This window comes from Notothenia rossii (genome assembly GCF_949606895.1).
Source record: "Notothenia rossii genome assembly, chromosome: 5".
Classification (NCBI taxonomy): Eukaryota; Metazoa; Chordata; class Actinopteri; order Perciformes; family Nototheniidae; genus Notothenia; species Notothenia rossii.
Genome location: NC_136903.1, coordinates 34,753,985 through 34,774,185, shown reverse-complemented (window position 1 = coordinate 34,774,185; position 20,201 = coordinate 34,753,985). Strand labels below are relative to the sequence as shown.

The window sequence follows — 20,201 nt, the reverse complement described above, 5'->3', positions numbered from 1 at the left end:
CATTAAAAGCTACATCACACAAGGGGACTAGTATCTATAAATTAAGTTAAATTGATGATTGGGTTCACTATAGTTGAGTAACTCAATTCAATATTCAGATCATTAGTTCAAGGTTCAAGGTTTTTATTTTGTCAAACGAACATAGCTACAGTGTAGTTATGACGATGAAAATCACAAGGTCACAGGTTTCTCCAACAGTGCAACACAAAACACAGATAAACAGAAAAATATAGTGCAAGTAAATAGTAAATACAGAAAGAAAAATAGTTTAAAATAGTGAAATAGTGCAATAAGAGTCGCAAGTTATTCGAATATGATATTTTAATAGAGGTGGGGACTCGAGTCGCATATTTTTGGACTTGAGACTTGCTTGACTAACATTGATAAAAGACTTGACTTGACTTTGACTTGGTATTTATGACTTGAGGCTTGACTTAAGCTTAGAGATAGATGACTTGAAAGGACTTGACTGTTTAAAATGAAATATTTGCGTTTGTTTTTGTAGTGAGATACTACATTTAGTGATTATAGCGCCATGCGCGCAAACCTGGTAACCCACTAGTAGGCAGGAGTAACAGTTAACATGGCAGCGGCTAGTTTTACTCCAAAAATAGTAAAGTGAGAAGAGAAGACAACACGGTAAATTAACACTAGAACCTCTAAGGGATTAATTTTTAACTAACCCTGATAATGACGGGCTGTCAGGAGAGGGAGAGGAAATAAGATGCCTCGTTTATATCCCCTGTGTTATCAGAAGCTACTGTAATCTGTTGAATAATGTAGTTCTACTTTTAGTAGTTTGTTTAAATGTTTTAATTATGTTGTTTTTGTTTGTAGAAGTGCATAATTCCTTGATTTATTGGAATGAATCTGAACTTTTTGATGTGTTATGATGATAAACTGAAGCAATTTCTAAATGAACCCAATTAACTGCGTCTTAAATCGTCCTGCTTTGTTTATAAGGAAGTTATGAAGAGGAACAAATTAAATAATTTGAAAATGATATCTATGTAGGTGCTGACCTTGCGTAGCAGTAAAGCAACGCGTTACTAGTTACATATTCCCATTAAGTAACGCTGTTATGGTTACTGTGATTTAAATGGGCGCGTTACTGCGTTACATTATGTGATGGAACTGAACCTAATCTCCCTGCCGATGTAACTTTCAGGCGAATACAGCGATGTCCTCTCACAGCACCATGGAAAAGTGAAAGTAACCAGAGAGGAGTGATGATTGGTTAACGCGGGGTAACATTTTAGGGTAAGCCAATCAGAGACAGAGTTGGGCGGATCTTGCCTTATGGGGAAAATACACACACACACACACACACACACACACACACACACACACACACACACACACACGAACAACACTTGCTAATGCTAACACACACACACACACACACACACACACACACACACACACACACACACACACACACACACACACACACACACACACACACACACACACACACACACACACACACGGCAACGGCTCACCACCAGCACACACACACACAATGGCAGATGCAAGTATCAGCGAGAGCAGCAGCGCATTTGCAACTTGGAAATATAACCACTATTTTCAATTTGTGGGGATAAAGGACGCAAAAAATATTACGGTAAAATGTAAACTGTGTGCAGGACAGAAAGCATTGTCCACATCGAAAAACAGCAATGCCAATCTCCTGAAGCACCTAAGTAATGTACATGGGGCTATAAAACTAGTCGCCAAAGACCCCACCGTCAGTGACCCAGATGGAGCAACACCATCTAAACAGCCAAAAAACGTTTTTTTTAAATCGCCACATGTCACCCAGAGTCAACTAAACAGATTGATTGCCATGTATGTTGTTGAGGACATGCTGCCCATCGCAACGGTCGAGTCTGTTGCATGTCTTCAGAGAACTAGTCAGCAAAAAACAACACAAAAACTTGTATTTGTATTGTTATTATTTTAAAAGTAAAGTAAAGTAACGTGTTAGTTACTTTTACAATTCAGTAACTAATAAAGTAACTAGTTACTTTTGAGAGCAGTAACTATAACTATTACTAGTTACTTTTTAAAAGTAACTTGGCCAACACTGGTGCTGATGCTGTTGGCTGTTGTAATGTATGTTGCAAATGCCATATGATTTTCTTAGCTGGAGTTCTGCCTTTTTGTGCAGACTTTTTGATTGAGTCCTAGCTATATTGTCTGCAGTTCTTGGGTTAATATTGTTTTAATATGATTGTCATCGGTCTAAATTAGATTTAAAATGATTAACTGTATATGTAATGAAGATCATAGTGTGGGTTGAATCCGTTTTCATAACCACTGTCTTTTAACTGATTTAAATGCGGAAACTGGGCTTATTCATCAGAATTTCCTATGACTTGACTTGACTTGCTTGACTCTCACCACAGTGACTTGGGACTTGCTTGATACTTGTAGGTCAAGACTTGAGACTTGCTCATGACTTGCACATGTAGGACTTACATATATATATATATATATATATATATATATATATGTGATCGACTAGATGGCCTTGATCTGGGAGATGGAGATCAATTGCTCTTGTCTCCACCCACATATCTGGGGGGTTTCGCGGTGCTTTCCTCACTCGAGTAAAGTACCGGAGAATGAACTAACTTTGACTCTTGTCAAAATTGGGCCAAACTATAACATAACATGTGTAAGGAGTGTTTTAAAGTGGTTGTGTGAAATATTGAGTGTGTTATTATTACGTTTTATCAGCTTGGGCTGATGTGGTTGATAGCCGAGAATGTGTGTAGTAACGTCTTCATGAACAAACACTGCGTAGCGCGCATTTGCCGCCATCTTGTGTATTGTGTATCTAATATGTTGTCTTTATATTTTAGTTAAATAATTCTGTGAGGGTTCTGCTATGTTGTCAATTATATTATATTATCAATGATATTGTGGTAATTAAGGAGTCTCATGATTGAAATACAGTATTAATAGCCAAGTTGTATGTGCTGTTGAAAGGTGTTGCATTTGCCGCCATCTTGTGTATTGTGTATCGACACAGTTATATGTAATATGTTGTCAATTATATAATCTTATCAATGATATTGTGGTAATTAAGAAGTTTCATGATTGAAATACAGTGTTAATAGCCAAGTTGTATGTGCTATTGAAAGGTGTTGCATTTGTTGACTGACTCGAGTAAAGTACCGGAGAATGAAACCTAACTTTGACTCTTGTCAAAATTCTTCTCTTTTATCAGGGGCGTAACACTAGCAGTGTTAGCTGTTAGCACCATTAGCTGCTAGCCCCTGGCTAAGCCATGTTCACCGTGTGGAGACAATACCTCTGCTCTGAATTTGGAATATAAAAGCTTTACATTTGTGTGTAAGCTATTATCCTTCACCCCCAAGAATTGGACAGGTAACAAAGGGAAAATTGTCTGAAATACACAAATTATACAAATGACCTATTTTCGGTTAGAACAAGTATGTGATTATATTCTCAATGTCACTATTCCTGAGAAAAGCAAACAACCCCCCTCTCGCATGTGCATGATTCACTAGACACTGTTGGAACAGCACGGCAGTTTTTTTTCTGGTTAGAACAGTCTCCAAGAGCCTCATGTTTTTCATGTGTGGATCACAATATATTTGAAAGAGCACAAGCTTTTCGCTGTTTGAAGGTTAAGGACATTTCAAAGAGTTAGATGTTCGGATTGATATCACTCTTGAATAAAGTATTTGTGTTGTGCTTAGCCTAAAGACTGGAAACAGGGAGAAACAGCTGCCCTTTCTGTGTCCAAAGTTGAGAGATACATAGGCCAGCACCTCATCCACTCACTAATATCATCTATTGTGCTGAAGATTTAATGCATTTACAAACCGAAACACTATAACCATTCAATCTGATTTCAGGGGAAAGCTGGAGAGATTTTAGAACTGATGTAACCACAATATTTTCGGATAAATGACATTAGTAGTTTAAAGGTTCACATGTCTCACCAGTGGAGTCCGTCCTATACTGTTGAGGTAGTAGAGGAAGCCCTTGGTGTGATAGATGGTTGGACTAAGGACGGGGTCTGGTTTACTCCACTGACGATTCAGATCCTCACCGTTCAGATCACAGCGATTCCTGCAGGGACAAACCACAGAAGAGAGAGGGCATGTATTATGAGATTTTTGAATGGAGTTCTTGGAGCAATGAACTGAAAAAAACAAGAGGATGCTGAAGACTAATCTGTACAATACTAAAGATTTAATTAAAGGAGGTACTCGATTATTATTCTATTCCATCCACTGCTTGTCAGTGGGTTCCTTGGCCTCCCCACACTCACGTGCCGTTGATGACTCCGTCGGGGTTGAGCATGGGGATGATCTTGAAGATAAAGGCCTCCCTCAGACTCTGGGCCACCGGGTCACTGCTGCACAGAAACTCCAGGGTGCCCTTCATCACCCAGCTGGCATTGGACTCTCCTGGGTGGACACGGCATGTTAGCACGATGCAGGGGCGATTACCTGGACAGGGACAGAGACACACCATTAAGTACAAAATAATTTCAGAGTGGAAATGATGGGCTGTGTATGTATAATGAAAACATGTTTTCAACAACACTTGTCACTATTTTCCAAAGCTGATTATTAATCTGTACTTTTACAGTTTTTAACGCCGCTTAACTTTAGTTCTGTAGGTAAGTTTTTTTAGATCTTATTGTTATTAGACTGTCACGTCAAATTATTGTTTCCTGTCACAGATAATGGCACACCCGTCTTTAAACTTGTATTGGTTTGTTTCTACAAAAATACCTTTGGAAGGTATGTTTATTAGACTCCTACTTTACAGAGTAGGAGTGATTACAGAAATAGAGAAACAAGCAAAAGCCTTCTGTCTTTTGGGAATTCAGTTCAGTTGCTGCAGTTATGTTTTCTAAAACATACTACAACAAGATGCAGGCTATCATGCTTTCCCTCCAATTAATAATATTATTGTTTGCATTTATATTTAAGGGAATATTTTAAATAAAGTATTAAAACAATTAGATACTCAGACAGGGAGCTCCACTTGAACAGACTCAGACTTGTTTTTTCTGTTTCCAGTCTTTTTTCTTTTTTAGGTTTTCTCTCCTTGTTTCTTGCCTGCTTTGACTTCCTGTCTTTGTATTTTTCCGCCTTTGTGATTATCTGCCCCATGTGTGCCTTGTCAATGGGATTTGGGTCTGTGTTTATATATGCCTGTCTTTCCCAGTGTTCTCTTTCAGCCCGTCGTCAATGTTTCCCATTGCTTGAAATGTTACCTGTGATTTTCACATGTGTTAACTGTGAATTAGCTTCCTGTGTTTCTCGTGCCATCCCAGTTTCTTTCTTGTTCTTGTTGCTTTTGTTTTGTGCTACCTTAGCCTGCTCCTTTTAGATTTTTGTTTCGCAGTATATTACATCAGCTTTATTTCAGCATTCTGCTCCATCCATACCCTGTGACAGGAGGCTTCTGTCAGTTTTATGGAGAACTAGAGAATTCAAAGAGTTCCGGAAAAAGAGAATGTAAAAAAGCACAAAGTGACACAGGAACCATCGTACCCCAGCTCCAGCTGCCTGCCATGCCTGTCTTGCTAAATGACATTATGTCTGATAATGAACAGCTCTCAGAGATGAGCTGTGATTGCAGTGAATACTTTTTCAATTTGAGACATGAAGTAGGCTTCCCTCCTTCCGTTCTGAAAGAAAAGCTTGTATGTTGAAGAAAAACATCAACGATAAGGCATAGAACTTGATTTTCGCCATCATCATGATGCTTTTTAACACAGGAGAAATGAGACATCTAAGTTGACCAATCACAACAGAGCCGGCCAGCTAACCAATCAGAGCAGACTGGGCTCTGGTTTCAGACAGAGGGTGAAAAGAGGTGCTGCAGCACAGGCAGTATGAGAAAAATAAAGAGCTTTTTGAACATTAACGCATGCACACTGTACATGTTTACAAACTCAAATAAACTTAAAATTCAAACATTTGTATTCAATAAGTTGCCCACAGCTCTATACTCTGACCTAGCTACTGGTATTAGCATGTTCATTGGCATACCAAGGAAGGGGACACACACACACACACATTACCCCTCAGGTATACAGAAGCCTCACAGTCAGATCTCCATAAGCATAGCAGGGAGTTGTGTTCTCCGTTAGAAGGTTAATTGCTTTGTTTAACGGAACCTCACACAGAGGAAAATGTCCTCTCCACTCCACCTAAAGGCCAACACTAGAGATCAACAAAAACAGCCTGAGCAAGAATGGGATTCGGCGAACTGAATCAAATCGATGTGGAGTGTAAATTGGGCTACGAGAAAAGACAAACACAGAGGGGAAGAGGGTGAAATGCTCATGTGAGAAATCTACAGCTGGGTCACCAGTTGAAATGAGCCCTTACACATCCCCTAGTCAGGGGTTTTCAAAGTGTGGGAAGGTGAGCCTCCCCTCAGAGAACATAAGAACAGCCGCGCCCCCCCTCCCAATTATTATTATTATTATTGTTGTTGTTGCTATAATGCAGGGGTATTCAATTGCATTTCAAAGAGGTCCAGTAAGAGAACATTTCATTAAATGCTCTGTTTTCGCTGTACCTTTCTCTTTTTTGAGCACGCCATTTGAAATTACTCCGACTGTTTCTCTCTTCTTGTCTCATCTCTGTGTGTTTGAATCTATCGTGCTGCTGACTCACTGACTGCACCGATTTGATTGCGTCACCTCCTTAAAACATTAACAACGTTAACGTTGAACGTCAACAATAGGCGCGTTCACACTGCAGTATTTTTCTCACTTTAGTTCAACAGATCGCGTTCACACCGGAATAAGTCCCTGGGGGTGGATTAGGCAAATGAAGCCGCTGACGTCACTTCTTCTTCTTCTGCTTTGGGTTTACTGGTAGGCCACAAACAACTTCACGGCGTATACTGCCGCCCAAAATCCCCGGCCGGAAGTCCCCGGAGTTAGCTTCTACTGAAGCCTTCCGAGTAAATCGCCAGAACGCCGACACCTCTCCACCGCTCCTATGTTTTCTTTTGTGTTGCCATAAGTTAGTCTCTCTTCGTTTCTGCGCTGGGCTAATGCTAATAATGCAATGCGAGGAAAATAAAATGGCGGCTTCACAAAACTTTTTGGGAGTTTTACGGGGCGTGGTTTGCAATCCGCCCAGCCAATCAGACATACAGGACTGTCTCAGAAAATTAGAATATTGTGATAAAGTTCTTTATTTTCTGTAATGCAATTAAAAAAACAAAAATGTCATACATTCTGGATTCATTACAAATCAACTGAAATATTGCAAGCCTTTTATTATTTTAATATTGCTGATTATGGCATACAGCTTAAGAAAACTCAAATATCCTATCTCTAAATATTAGAATATCATGAAAAAGTATACTAGTAGGGTGTTCAACGAATCACTTGAATCGTCTAATTAACTCGAAACACCTGCAAGGGTTTCCTGAGCCTTGAAAAACACTCAGCTTGGTTCAGTAAACTAAATCACAAGTATGGGGAAGACTGCTGATCTGACTGCTGTCCAGAGGACCGTCATTGACACCCTCCATCAGGAGGGTAAGACACAAAAAGAAATTTCTCAAAGAGCAAGCTGTTCACAGAGTGCAGTTTCAAAGCACATCCACAAAAAGTCTGTTGGAAGGGGGAAATGTGGCAGGAAACGCTGCACAACCAAGAGAGATGACCGCAGCCTTAACAGCATTGTGAAGAAGAGTCGCTTCCAGAATTTGGGGGAGCTTCAAAGACAGTGGACTGAAGCTGGAGTCCAGGTATCAAAAGTCACTGTTCACAGACGTGTCCGGGAAATGGGCTACAATAGCCGTATTCCCATGGTCAAGCCACTTCTGAACTCAAGACAACGGAAGAGGCGTCTGACTTGGGCTAAGGAAAAGAAGCACTGGACAGTTGCACAGTGGTCCAAAGTCCTCTTTTCAGACGAAAGCAAGTTTTGTATTTCATTTGGAAGTCAAGGCGCCAGAGTCTGGAGAAAGGCTGGAGAGGAGCAAAATCCAAGTTGCTTGAAATCCAGTGTGAAGTTCCCACAGTCAGCGATGGTTTGGGGAGCCATGTCAGCTGCTGGTGTTGGTCCACTGTGTTTCATCAAGCCCAGAGTAAATGCAGCTGTGTACCAAGAGATTTTAGAGCACTACATGCTTCCGTCTGCTGAAAAGCTCTATGGAGATGAGGAATTCATTTTCCAGCATGATCTGGCACCTGCCCACAGTGCCAAAACCACCAGTAACTGGTGTACTGACCATGGCATTACTGTCCTCGATTGGCCTGCAAATTCCCCTGACCTGAACCCCATAGAGAATATGTGGGGTATTGTGAAGAAGAAGCTGAAAGACACCAGACCCAACAATGCTAATGAGCTAAAGGCCGCTATTGAAGCATCCTGGGCATCCATAACACCTCAGCAATGCCACAGGCTGATTGCCTCCATGCCACGCCGCATTGATGCAGTAATCCGTGCAAAAGGATTCCCAACCAAGTACTGAGTGCATTAATGGACATTTTCAAATGTTTGATTGTGTTTTGCTGTTATAAATCTTTTTTTTTTACTTGGTCTGAGGAACTATTCTAATATTTAGAGATAGGATTTTTGAGTTTTCTTAAGCTGTATGCCATAATCAGCAATATTAAAATAATAAAAGGCTTGCAATATTTCAGTTGATTTGTAATGAATCCAGAATGTATGACATTTTTGTTTTTTTAATTGCATTACAGAAAATAAAGAACTTTATCACAATATTCTAATTTTCTGAGACAGTCCTGTAGAAACCTTTTTCTCCCACGAAAGTCCCTGCTCTCTAGCAGGGACAGAAAAGGGGGTAAAAAGGTTCTCATGAACTAATTTGAGTTCCGGCTCTTATTGGTGTGAATGCGATATTTCGGAACTATATCGGAACTAAAGTTGGAAAAGTACTGCGGTGTGAACGCGCCTTTTGCCTCCTTATTACACTCAGCCCTACTTTAGTGGGAACAATGAGTCCGCATCTTTGATGCGCACATGGCGGATGATGCGGGAATGCAATGTAGACAGGAATAATCGCAGATCATCCTCTGGCTGCAGCCTTAACCGGTACTTGCTTTTGATCAAAGTCAATGCGGAAAACCCACACTCACACAGGTAGGTGGAGGTGAAGGGAATGAGCACTTTTACAGCCTTTTTGGCGAGGTGGGGGAACTCGTTCTCCACAAGGCGGACTGTCAACGGCCCTTGACGACCGGCCGTTCTGTGATTCTCCAAATTCTACAGAGGACCAGTTCGCCCCAAGTGACACACGTTTTCTGCCTGACACTGTCTCCTCTTTCACTTTAGGTAACTTCACCAAAAATCGATCCATGTTGCTGCTCATATAAAGTTAGCTGAAGTTAAATAGCTAGATTTCACTGTTTCTCGTTATTTTTTTCTCACGCTGCGCCTCCACTGAAGCTCTCTGGCACCCCCCAGGGGAGGCGCGCCTCACACTTTGAAAATCGCTTCCCTAGTGAATATTAATGCCAGTTGAATTTCTGTCTGTGTTGATGACCTTTGTTTACTGGACGTATCAGAGGAAGCATTTTACATTCCGAGGACATTGTATCATATTAAAATGCATGAGCATCAATAGTGAAATCAAGTAATTATGTTCAATGCCTGAAGCGCTGATGGCTTTTGGAGCATTTTGGGAAAAGGAGAAGATAAAATGGCATAATTGCTATGCACAAATGCCCTGTGTGTACTATCAGCCACGCAAGTCGGGTATTATATTATGTTTATGTAGATATGCTATAATGAATCTCATATGGTTTCCCCAAACAAATGATTTCTTCATACTTCCAATTGCTAAGGATCACTGGCTTTCAATTAAGGAGTGAAAACAAACAAGGAATGGGGTATCTGTCTCTGTCAGCATGCATGGCACACACACACACACACACACACACACACACACACACACACACACACACACACACACACACACACACACACACACACACACACACACACACACACACACACACACACACACACACACACACACACACACACACACACACACACACACACACACACACACACACACACACACACACACACACACACACACACACACACACACACACACACACACACACACACACACACACACACACACACACACACACACACACACACACACACACACACACACACTACTCACGGAGCTGGTGCATGTCTCTCCAGCTCCGGCTGGCAGGACAGGCAGTGATGGTCACCACTGGGCACGGGTTTCCAGCCAGACTGCTGCAAAGAGCCTGCTGCTGAAAAAACACCTTGGTAGGATCCACTGACCTCTGCAGCAGCTTCAGGTTAGCCTGAGAGACACAGGGCAGACCCTGAGTGATGGTTCTGTATCTCATTGTCTTTTATACAAATGTGTATTTATTAGGGCTGTCAACTTTGATCGGTTAACGCACAGAATTAATCTGAAAACCTCAAACCGAATTAATCAAATCATCAAGTTTGATTACAACTCCCTCCTGGAATACCAACGCAGAACTGAATCGCATGGCAGTGAAAAGACAAAGACAGCATGGAAATTGTTACACGCTACATGTATTTCACTGTCGAGAGACCACTGTAAATCAGTAAGAATCATAACAGGGTTTTTTACTTTGTTTTAACATCTCAGCTTAGTTTTGAAGATGGCTGAATTATTGGCATGAATTTCCGACATTAAGCTAAAGCATCGACAAAGCTGCTGTCACAGAGAGCCGCTGTGATCACCCTCCGTATAATGTGTGCTACACAGTGTGTATTATCTCTGCTGCTATCTTACTATGAGCATATCTGGGACCCTTTGCACTATCTCACACTCCTGTGCAACTTTAAGAAACTGGCGCATGTTTCAGCAAAATGCCTTTCCTCAGTTTTCATCACACATAAAGCTAACAGTAAAGTTGCCACGAGGTAGATTTCTCTTATCAGTCTGCAATGCATTTCTGTATTACAACATCACAGTCGCCCCACAAAATACAAATACTGAGATGAATCATTATTAATCACAAGATGTATTGGTGATTAACACGATAACATTACTTTCGATGAGACCACTAATATCTATGTATCAAACTAATTGGTTTACCATACATATTCTGACGGAAGCTTGATGGTGTTTATGGTCATCATAAGGAAGCATTTGTACATATCAGAAAAAAAAACACATATTTGTGACAACCAAATGATTAACTTTTTCATGGTTCTTCATAGACAACAACTATTTGGTTTTGTTTTTAAAAGTATTTTTTGGGAATTTCAGGCAGACAGTGGAGAGACAAAAATAAATTGGAGACATGGGGACAAATGTCCCGTAGCTAGACTTTAAACTGGCAAATTGATGTGGTGATTTTATTTTAATATTAAAAGTCATCAGATGATGAATTTATGGATGGATGGGCAGATTTATGGGTTGGTGGATGGATGAAAGATGGTCAAATGGATGGATGGATTAGTGGAAAGATGGAAGGATGGATTGAAGGATGGTGATTAGTACCTTGAGAGCAGAGTACGTGTAGGGATAATGGTAGGCCAGGTAGCAGACGTCTTCACTGTGTTTGAAGGTGATGGTAAAGGTCAGAGTATAAAAGGTGGTTCTCCTTCTGCCCCGAGCTGGACAATAGTGGTTTCTGGAGGAGAATAACAAAGAGTAACTTATATGTGTAGCTAAAAGGTCCTTCTCTAGCAGTGTATGGAGGTGACGTCTCTATCTTATGCACTGGGCTGAGTAAATGGTGCGCGGCAATTTATTTAAATGACACGACTAACCAAGATGTTGTTGATGAGTCCTATATAGTTTCTATACGTTTTTTATGGTTGTATTTTTCTGTTTATAAGATAAACTAGATGTAAGAATAGTTCCATTGTTGACATATTTGAGTTTATTAATATATTTAATACACTGTATTCATTACAAGTAAACTCACAGCATATGGATACAACTAGCGCATTTGCAGCTCAAACAGCTTATCTCCCAGAAGACTAAACAGAAATGGGGGCTGTTACATAAACTATTTACCACAAATTAAGTTATTAGTAAGTTGCATCCCTTATCTGTACTGAACCCACTCCTGGCAGTCTGATTTAGTCACACCACAAGATTGGATGACCAGCATTTTGTTAAAAGTAATGACATTTGGACTGCAGCTAGAGAGGAAACACATTACATGTGTGCATTTAATTCATACCTGTAGTAACAAATCTCAGTCCCAGACCTGACCCAGTGTGGTCTTCCTCCCAGAGCTTCCCTTACAGAGTAAAGCACCGGCTGCATTCCTGCAGAACACACACACAATTGATGGAGGTGTATATGAACTTGCTGAAAGACATTTGAGGTGTCACGGGTCAGGAGGAAAAGCTGTTGTATAGTAATGAAAAGGTTAAGGGTTATATGCCTGGCAACCTGCCACCGGTTATGAATGTGTGTGAGAATTTGTGAACATTGGCTTGGCATTTTTTGTGGTCAGTAGACTTACACATTGACATATAAACACAGTCCTAAGCCTATGAATAATGGACTACCACCTTTATTTCCTCAACCTTCCCTATCTTCTACACTGTTATTTTGATAGCAATATTAGAATAATTTTATACAGGGTTTGAAATAAAAAATTCAGCAAACCTGCAGATCTTTCAGTCAGTTCCTACCAAAAGGCAGCTTCCCTCCAAAATAACTCTGAAACTCATCTTACAAATGTGCATCTTAACACATTAAATAAGGGATATTAAAGTGTTGGTACTGGGTAATTGGATTACCTATAAAAAACATATCCGCCGGTTTACATACGTCTCTTTTCCAATGTGAGTCAATGGGAAACATTCTTTTTGGGGCCCAATGACGTCACGTGATATAGAAGTTGTAGTACCACTGTTTGGCAACATTTGCTTCGACGCCTGGTGTATCTCTGTATCTCAGTATCTCTGTGTTTTTCTCCGCTGGCTTTTAACCCTGGGCTAGAAAATATCCACTGTTCATGATTTAAAAACCATCAAATCCCGAGGGCTAAAACTTGATAGTTATATTATGTTCTTTTCTGTCAGCACATTACACTCTTTTTGGGCAAAGAGGATTTTTTTGTTCAATGGCATATAGACTATTTTGGAAGAGATATCATTTCTTCTATTCATTCACCTCTTCCTAAGAAGAAACCGATTTCCCAAGGGATGTTAAAAAGAGCAATTTTCCGGTACAAAGGGCATTGTATGAATCAGTGTGTTGTATGAAGAAGTGAGATTGCTACTGGAGATACAGAGTGTGTTTGCGTACTTAGTTGTAATGGATGGTCTATTATGGTAGGAACCACTGCTGAGCCTGTAGAGGTGTGTGTGTGTGTGTGTGTGTGTGTGTGTGTGTGTGTGTGTGTGTGTGTGTGCGCGTGCGTGCGTGCGTGCGTGCGTGCGTGCGTGTGTGTGTGTGACACAAAATAAACTTTGATGAAGGGTTTTAGTGTTGAAGACACTATGAGAGATATAGAGAGTTGAGCAGGGCAACGATGCTCATACAGCCTTGTGTTTTTAGTGTCCCAGTGAATGATGTCTCCTCATGTCAGCTCTATACATGTCAAATATGTAGACACATCACCAATGAAATAAATACAGGACAAATTGAACATGGAGAAAAAATGATTCACATTCAACACCGCTTTGTCAAACAAACATCAAATAGAACAATATTACATTTACTCTTGCCTTTCCTGCCTCTGATGTATCAGTAGGTAAGTGTTTGTCTGACTTCACATCACCACGACTAAGCTAAAGGCAGCTAATGTTCAGCGTGGTGACATTTATGTCTCTTTAAGTCACTTGTAACCAACCGCTGTCTTTAAGACATATAGAGAAGTGGCATTCAGTTTTTGCCACGAGTACTAGTAGTAGCTGACAACTAATAGCTGAGAACTAGTAGCTGATTAAAACTAGGAGTAGATGACAACTAAAGAGTGTCCAGTTTTGCAACCAACCTTGATATAGTTTGAAATTTGAGCACAGCGGGGCGTAAGAGGGTCTGAGGTCATTTTGTACCAATGGCAATAAACCTTCCATAAAACTCTGGCACTGCATTATTGCCAGTTAGAAAACACAATATTTGGGAATACCAAATTACATACATTCCAAGTTTGGCATAACATTTATTTAACAAATTAACAAGTGTCACTTATTATTGCTCTTCAATTCAATTGTGACACACACACACACACACACACACACCCCCACACACACACACACACACACACACACACACACACACACACACACACACACACACACACACACACACACACACACACACACACACACACACACACACACACACACACACACACACACACACACACACACACACACACACACACACACACACACACACACACACACACACACACACACACACACACCCCTTCTCACCATAGTTGAACTGGCTGTTGCTCTTCTCACAGTTGATGACATTGAAACGGTAGGGGGTGCATGGGACCATGTTACTGACTTCAAAGTAAAACCACTGCGTGTGCTGGTTACAGTTAGCATCCGCGTTCAGTATGAGGTCATATTCATATCTGAAGAAGAGAGGAAAAGCGACGATAATGAGTGGAAAACACTGAGCCAGGACTGTGTAGAAGTGAAGAAGACATTTATTTACCTTCGGACCTGAACAGCCTTCCTTAGGTTCCCACATTCAAACTTAGAATAAAACCTCAAGGAATCAGATGGACACTGAAGACTGAAGGAAAAAGAGACAAAGAGGACCCAAATTATTATTTCGCCTCCCATTTGGGCAAAGAATAAAGACAAATGTGAAAGCGAAGGCTTGATGAATGTTGTTTCTCCGATTGTGTTTGTGTTGTTGCCTACCTGCTGTCTTCCAGGTCAAACACTACCTGGTCGATGATGTCGTCAGGATTCAGGAAACGTTGGACATCTTCAAACACTTTCTGTCTGACAAAGACAAGCACATGCAGAAACAAACGTTAACATTGAAAAGGTTCGGTAAAAAGTTCTCCAGCAGGTGGGGGGGGGGGTCCCACTGGGTTATCAAGGGAGTTTCAGATGTTAATAGAAGAAGACATACGTTTTCGATGATTTCTAAGCAGTCAGCACTCAAAAACCGTACATCCCATAGTTCTCTATGCTCTCTGAAAAAGTGTTGTTACAACTGGAATTGAGGAGAGCGTAGTGCCCGGAAATTACATTAATTGCTTGCTAAAATACATTTCAAATAACTCTAGGGAGGGATTTTTCTGTGTTTTATTAAACACATGTTGTCTCCATTAATCCCACACAAAATAATTTGAAGGTAAATGCTTTTTAACACAAACTGTGTTTGGCTATCCAAAGGTGCCAGGTTACATGAAGGGCACTGGCAATGTGCTAACCCTAACCACAACCATTGACCAAGGCACTGTACCCCCACATTGCTCCCCTGGCATATTTGTTTTGAGATATGATTATAGATGCTACATATATTGTTTTTGAATAGCAATTTCTTCTATCACAATCCTAAGGCAATTATCCTTGAGAATGTTTATTTCATGTGTCTTATCCTCCACTACATTTCAGAATAAGATATTGTGTTCTTCTGCATTTAATTGACAACTTTAGCTACTTGTGTAACGCATATGAGAAGGTACAGTGATTATGATGACGTTACCCAACTTTCAGCCTCACACACTCCTAATTTACCAGTCGATTTTGGGTTAGTGTTTCGGTAGGAAATCCAACCTTCACCTATGGTCATGAGCTTTTGGAAGTGACCAAAAGGTAGTGATTTGGCATACTGGACTGTAAAAAGTTGTTGGGGAGAGGGAATTCCGCTAGGCCTTCTGTTACCATGACCTGCCAATGGGATGGACACTAGAGTCATTGATAAGGAGTTTAAAGTCCTTGTTACGAAAACCTCCAAATAGGTCATTTTAGGCATTTCTTCTTGTGGGGTCTGTGTTGATTTTCCCTTTTAAGTTTAACTTGTGCTGCCCCTTTCTGCTCGGCAGAGTTTTGCACCGTGTGAGAGGGTCATGTGTGAGAACTTTAAAACAATACGCAATGCTAATCCAATTAGCATGTGTATGGGAAACTCAGGGTGTTTCTCAATGTTGAGGAAGGCGTCCTTCGTTGCGGGACATTTCGAGGCTGCATCCTCCGCGGTCTTAAAATCCCCACAATGCTTTGCGCACGGACAAATTTCCAAAATCTTTGTCGGAAATCGCGGGGGATAAGGCGGGGCCTTGCATATGACGCACACCTGTTAGCCTGTTCCACCATTCTTCGTTTTCTGAGGCTAGGAAGGATTCTTGATGATGATTAACGATTGAGTCTTTGTTAATGTGTCAACATTATAAGCGAATATAGAAAATTAGCCCCAATATCAGCAGTTTTACTATAATATTCAGTGTCAACTCAGAGTCCAATAAAAAAAAATGTGCAGCTTAGCTCCATGATATACAGTTCTATAAATCATTTGAAATCAAAATAGTCTCAAAGAAGACAGAGAAGGGGTACACTGGAGGACAAGATTTGGGTTTGAAATGAGACAGAGATTGAAGGTCCTTCACATTAGAATAATTATATTCTGTACCCGAGACAGTTTACTCACAAAGCAGCCCTGACAAAAATGGCATCAACATTAGTTCTATTAGGGCCTGCCAACTCAAAACATTTTTATGTAAGCGCCAACAGACTGGCAATTTAATCAGAATGAAATTGCATCCTTAACATTTTCTAAATGTCAGCGTCTGTTGGTCTCTTGAAAGTGCTGAGGAAGTGTCTATGAGGAGCGTTATCTCTCTCTTGTACATACACAGATATAACCAGCACATTCTAAAACAAGACAAAAGGTTTGAGTGACTGAGGTTAGCCCACATTAACATCAGGGCAGAACACATTTGCATTAGGAAGTGGGCTTTTTACTAACACTGAAGGTTGGAGCAAATGCATTTCAGGTAAAGAACAAGTCTGGTGATTTTTCTTTTTCTATGCATATGTCAACAAATTTGACATTGTTAGAAACTCATCAATAAGCACACAGTTGCACTGGCTCACATGTTCCTTCATTACACCAACACACACACTTTACTTTATTTTCACTCAATCCCACACACATCCTGCTGCCACAAGTTATCACTACCAAATGTAAAATCCTCCGCTTTAAATAGTCCCCAACAATAGCCCTATTTCATGCTGTTTGAGTTACATTTAATTAAAAAAGTAATGAGTAGGTGTTTTAGTGAACTACTGTGTGCTTTTAAAAAAAAATAAAACTATGTGTGTGTGAGGGAATTCTAAATATGTATGTCTCCAGTATGATCCAGTGGCATTGGAGCTTAGACCAATTGTAGTTTGTTTCTGCTCTGTAGCATTCAGTTAGTTTTGAGTCTGTTTATTCAGATGTTTCTCTGTCATGGTCTTATGTTTGAGTCTACCTGTCCCCAGTGAGCTTTACAGAGAGAGTGGTGGTTTAACATAGGATTCATCTACACGTTAGATGTTTGCTAACATATAAAATAATCAGATATGTAGTATGTATACAAGTTGGTATTGAGCCATCTATGTTAAACTAATATGTTACCGGCCTAACAATTAACCCTCCGGTAACCCTCTGGTAAAGTGTGACAATTACTATAAAATCTCACTGATTAGAACATTAGAAAAAAAAGATCTAGACAGTGTTTTTTTATCTGTATTTATTTTAAGTGTATGATAGGAAAATACATGGAATATCTTAAGAGACTTGGTGGCAAGAGATATTCTGGTGTCACCATTCCAAAGGCTTATTGTTGCTTCACCATCTAATACATTCCCTCCTGCCAAGATTAGCATCCCAATAAAGGTTTGCTAGTGCGTCACATCCAAGTATTTACAACTGTTCCCATACAGTTCATGTGGGAAGAAGGACTATAAAAACATTCCTTTTTTGGAAGGTAACATGTCCACTGAAGGCTGAGAGACAACAGAAGAGTCAACCCAAGAGTCTCATACATTTAAGTGGCACATTTGAGATAATAGTTCCCGAAGCAGGGAGTGACTGCCTCCTTTGCTCTGTGACAATAATACAGCCACTACCGATTCAAGTAAACCCCATCCTTTCCTCAAGCACCACTGTTATCTCAAATGTGTCACTTCACGTATGAGACTCTTGGGTTTGACTCTTCTGTTGTGTGGTCAGGCTAACCCTACCCAGGAAGTGACTTTCTCCATAGGCTCACAAGTTGGTTAGGCTAACCCTAACTCTACCCTGACATGGTCTGACTTCTGGTTGATCCAATACACATCAATGAACATTGAATCATATGGTATCTTTGTGTTGTCAGCGATTTAGAGTCTTACAGTAGTAGTTACCAGTTAGAATGGAAAGAACGGAAAAATAACTTGCCTAAAGTGCTCAGTGAGAAAGAGAACCATGGTAAACATTGGCTCTTATTCAATCCATTCAGCTTAAGGAGTTGCAAGGTCTGAAAAGTTATACCTAAGCTAACTATAAGTCTAACCCCAGCTGCCACGGCACTGAACACTGATATGGTTTCCTCATGGTGAGTCGGATTGTCTGTCGCAACCCTGCAACATGCAGTTACTAAACCTTGTAGTTGAGATCAACATAAACAAAATGTGGCACACGCAATCAGCATAGAGATGAGGAGGGCCACATTAAAATGCAAAGCACAGGGTTTTAGAGTGTTACATAAACATCCCTCCCCTGTGTCATCAGCCCCTTACGTCTGTGTAAGACACATACATAATGGCCAAATGCTCCTTGTATGTATCATGTTTAATTACTGCATGTGTGTTCACAGACCAAACTGACAGGGCCACTTAAACATGTATTGAAATAATCTAGTATGTATAGATCTGTTGAAACTCTGATCTCATTACTACTATGCATTGCTTTATGAAGACATATAACTAGACCCTCCAGAAAAACACGATTCTGCGATCGCAGAATTTACCGCATAATCAGCAAAATGGCGCAGATTTTTAAAAGGCCGCATATTTATCAAAAGGCAGCATAATCCCCGCATTTTTCCAAAAAAACTTGTGGGGAAAAAAAAATTAACTCGTCTTGACGTGAAGTAGCGACGTCATCAGCTCGCGCATCACAGAAGGTAAACAACACCGTAGAGTGAACGTGTGGAACTTACACGAGAGAGAAAACACAAGATGAAAAAAAAATCTGATCCATCTCATTTACCGACGAACATTTCGGCTAAAGACCGGGCAAAGCAGTACCCCGATGTCTTGCACGAAAGTGGGGGGAAACAATTCTGCACCCCGTGCAACTGTGTGTTGGAGCATAAGAGAAAATCGACGGTGACGACCCACTTTGATTCATTCAAACATTCGAACAAGAAAGCCAAACAACTCACGTTCACCAAGGCATCAACCTCCAAAACCCTTCCGAGGGCTACAAGAAACGAAGTGAGTAGCCTACAAGATTGAAGCTGGTCAGATAACGAACGAGTAAATGAAAACAGAATGAGGCGGAGAAGAGAGAGAGAGAGAGAGAGAGAGAGAGAGAGAGAGAGAGAGAGAGAGAGAGAGAGAGAGAGAGAGAGAGACGACCCACTTTGATTCATTCAAACATTCGAACAAGAAAGCCAAACAACTCACGTTCACCAAGGCATCAACCTCCAAAACCCTTTCGAGGGCTACAAGAAATGAAGTGAGTAGCCTACAAGATTGAAGCTGGTCAGATAACGAACGAGTAAATGAGAACAGAATGAGGCGGAGAAGTGAGTGAGAGAGAGAGAGAGAGAGAGAGAGAGAGAGAGCGAGAGAGAGAGAGAGAGAGAGAGAGAGAGAGAGAGAGAGCTTTTACAATAAATAAACATTGAATGTGTTTAATTGAATAGGAAAGGGGTTTAACGTTAGTGGCAGGTTGTGTGTGAGAGAGAATAAATAAGACAGCCCAATATAAAAAATTAAAAAAAATCTATTATTTTTCGCAACTTTCCGCATATTTCGCAGCTTCCCGCAATTTCACCGCATAAAATCACATAAAAACCCTGCATGTTTAATCGCATAATCAAGGATTTTAGCCCGCATAATCAAGGATTTTAGTTTTTTCTGGAGGGTCTAGATAACACACTAAAGATAGACACAGGGGTGATGCAGAGAATGTAATGGACAAAAGAGAAGCAAAACACAAGGATAATGAAGGGAAGAAATAAGAGAAACACTCACAGAGACCAATTT

At 40.5% G+C, this 20,201-nt stretch overlaps 1 protein-coding gene across 4 annotated transcripts in view; it reads right to left on the bottom strand.

Moving 5' to 3' along the window:
- agbl1 (AGBL carboxypeptidase 1) overlaps nt 1–20,201 on the bottom strand; it is a 181,334-nt gene that overhangs the window by 15,524 nt on the left and 145,609 nt on the right. For all 4 annotated transcript variants that reach the window (XM_079684749.1, XM_079684750.1, XM_079684751.1 and 1 more), the window contains 8 exons: nt 14,871–14,954; nt 14,659–14,739; nt 14,427–14,575; nt 12,212–12,299; nt 11,521–11,653; nt 10,189–10,342; nt 4,310–4,490; nt 3,978–4,107 (listed from right to left, as the gene is read on the bottom strand). In XM_079684749.1, coding sequence (XP_079540875.1) covers nt 3,978–4,107; nt 4,310–4,490; nt 10,189–10,342; nt 11,521–11,653; nt 12,212–12,299; nt 14,427–14,575; nt 14,659–14,739; nt 14,871–14,954 — 1,000 coding nt within the window. The remainder of the gene's footprint in view (nt 1–3,977; nt 4,108–4,309; nt 4,491–10,188; nt 10,343–11,520; nt 11,654–12,211; nt 12,300–14,426; nt 14,576–14,658; nt 14,740–14,870; nt 14,955–20,201) is intronic.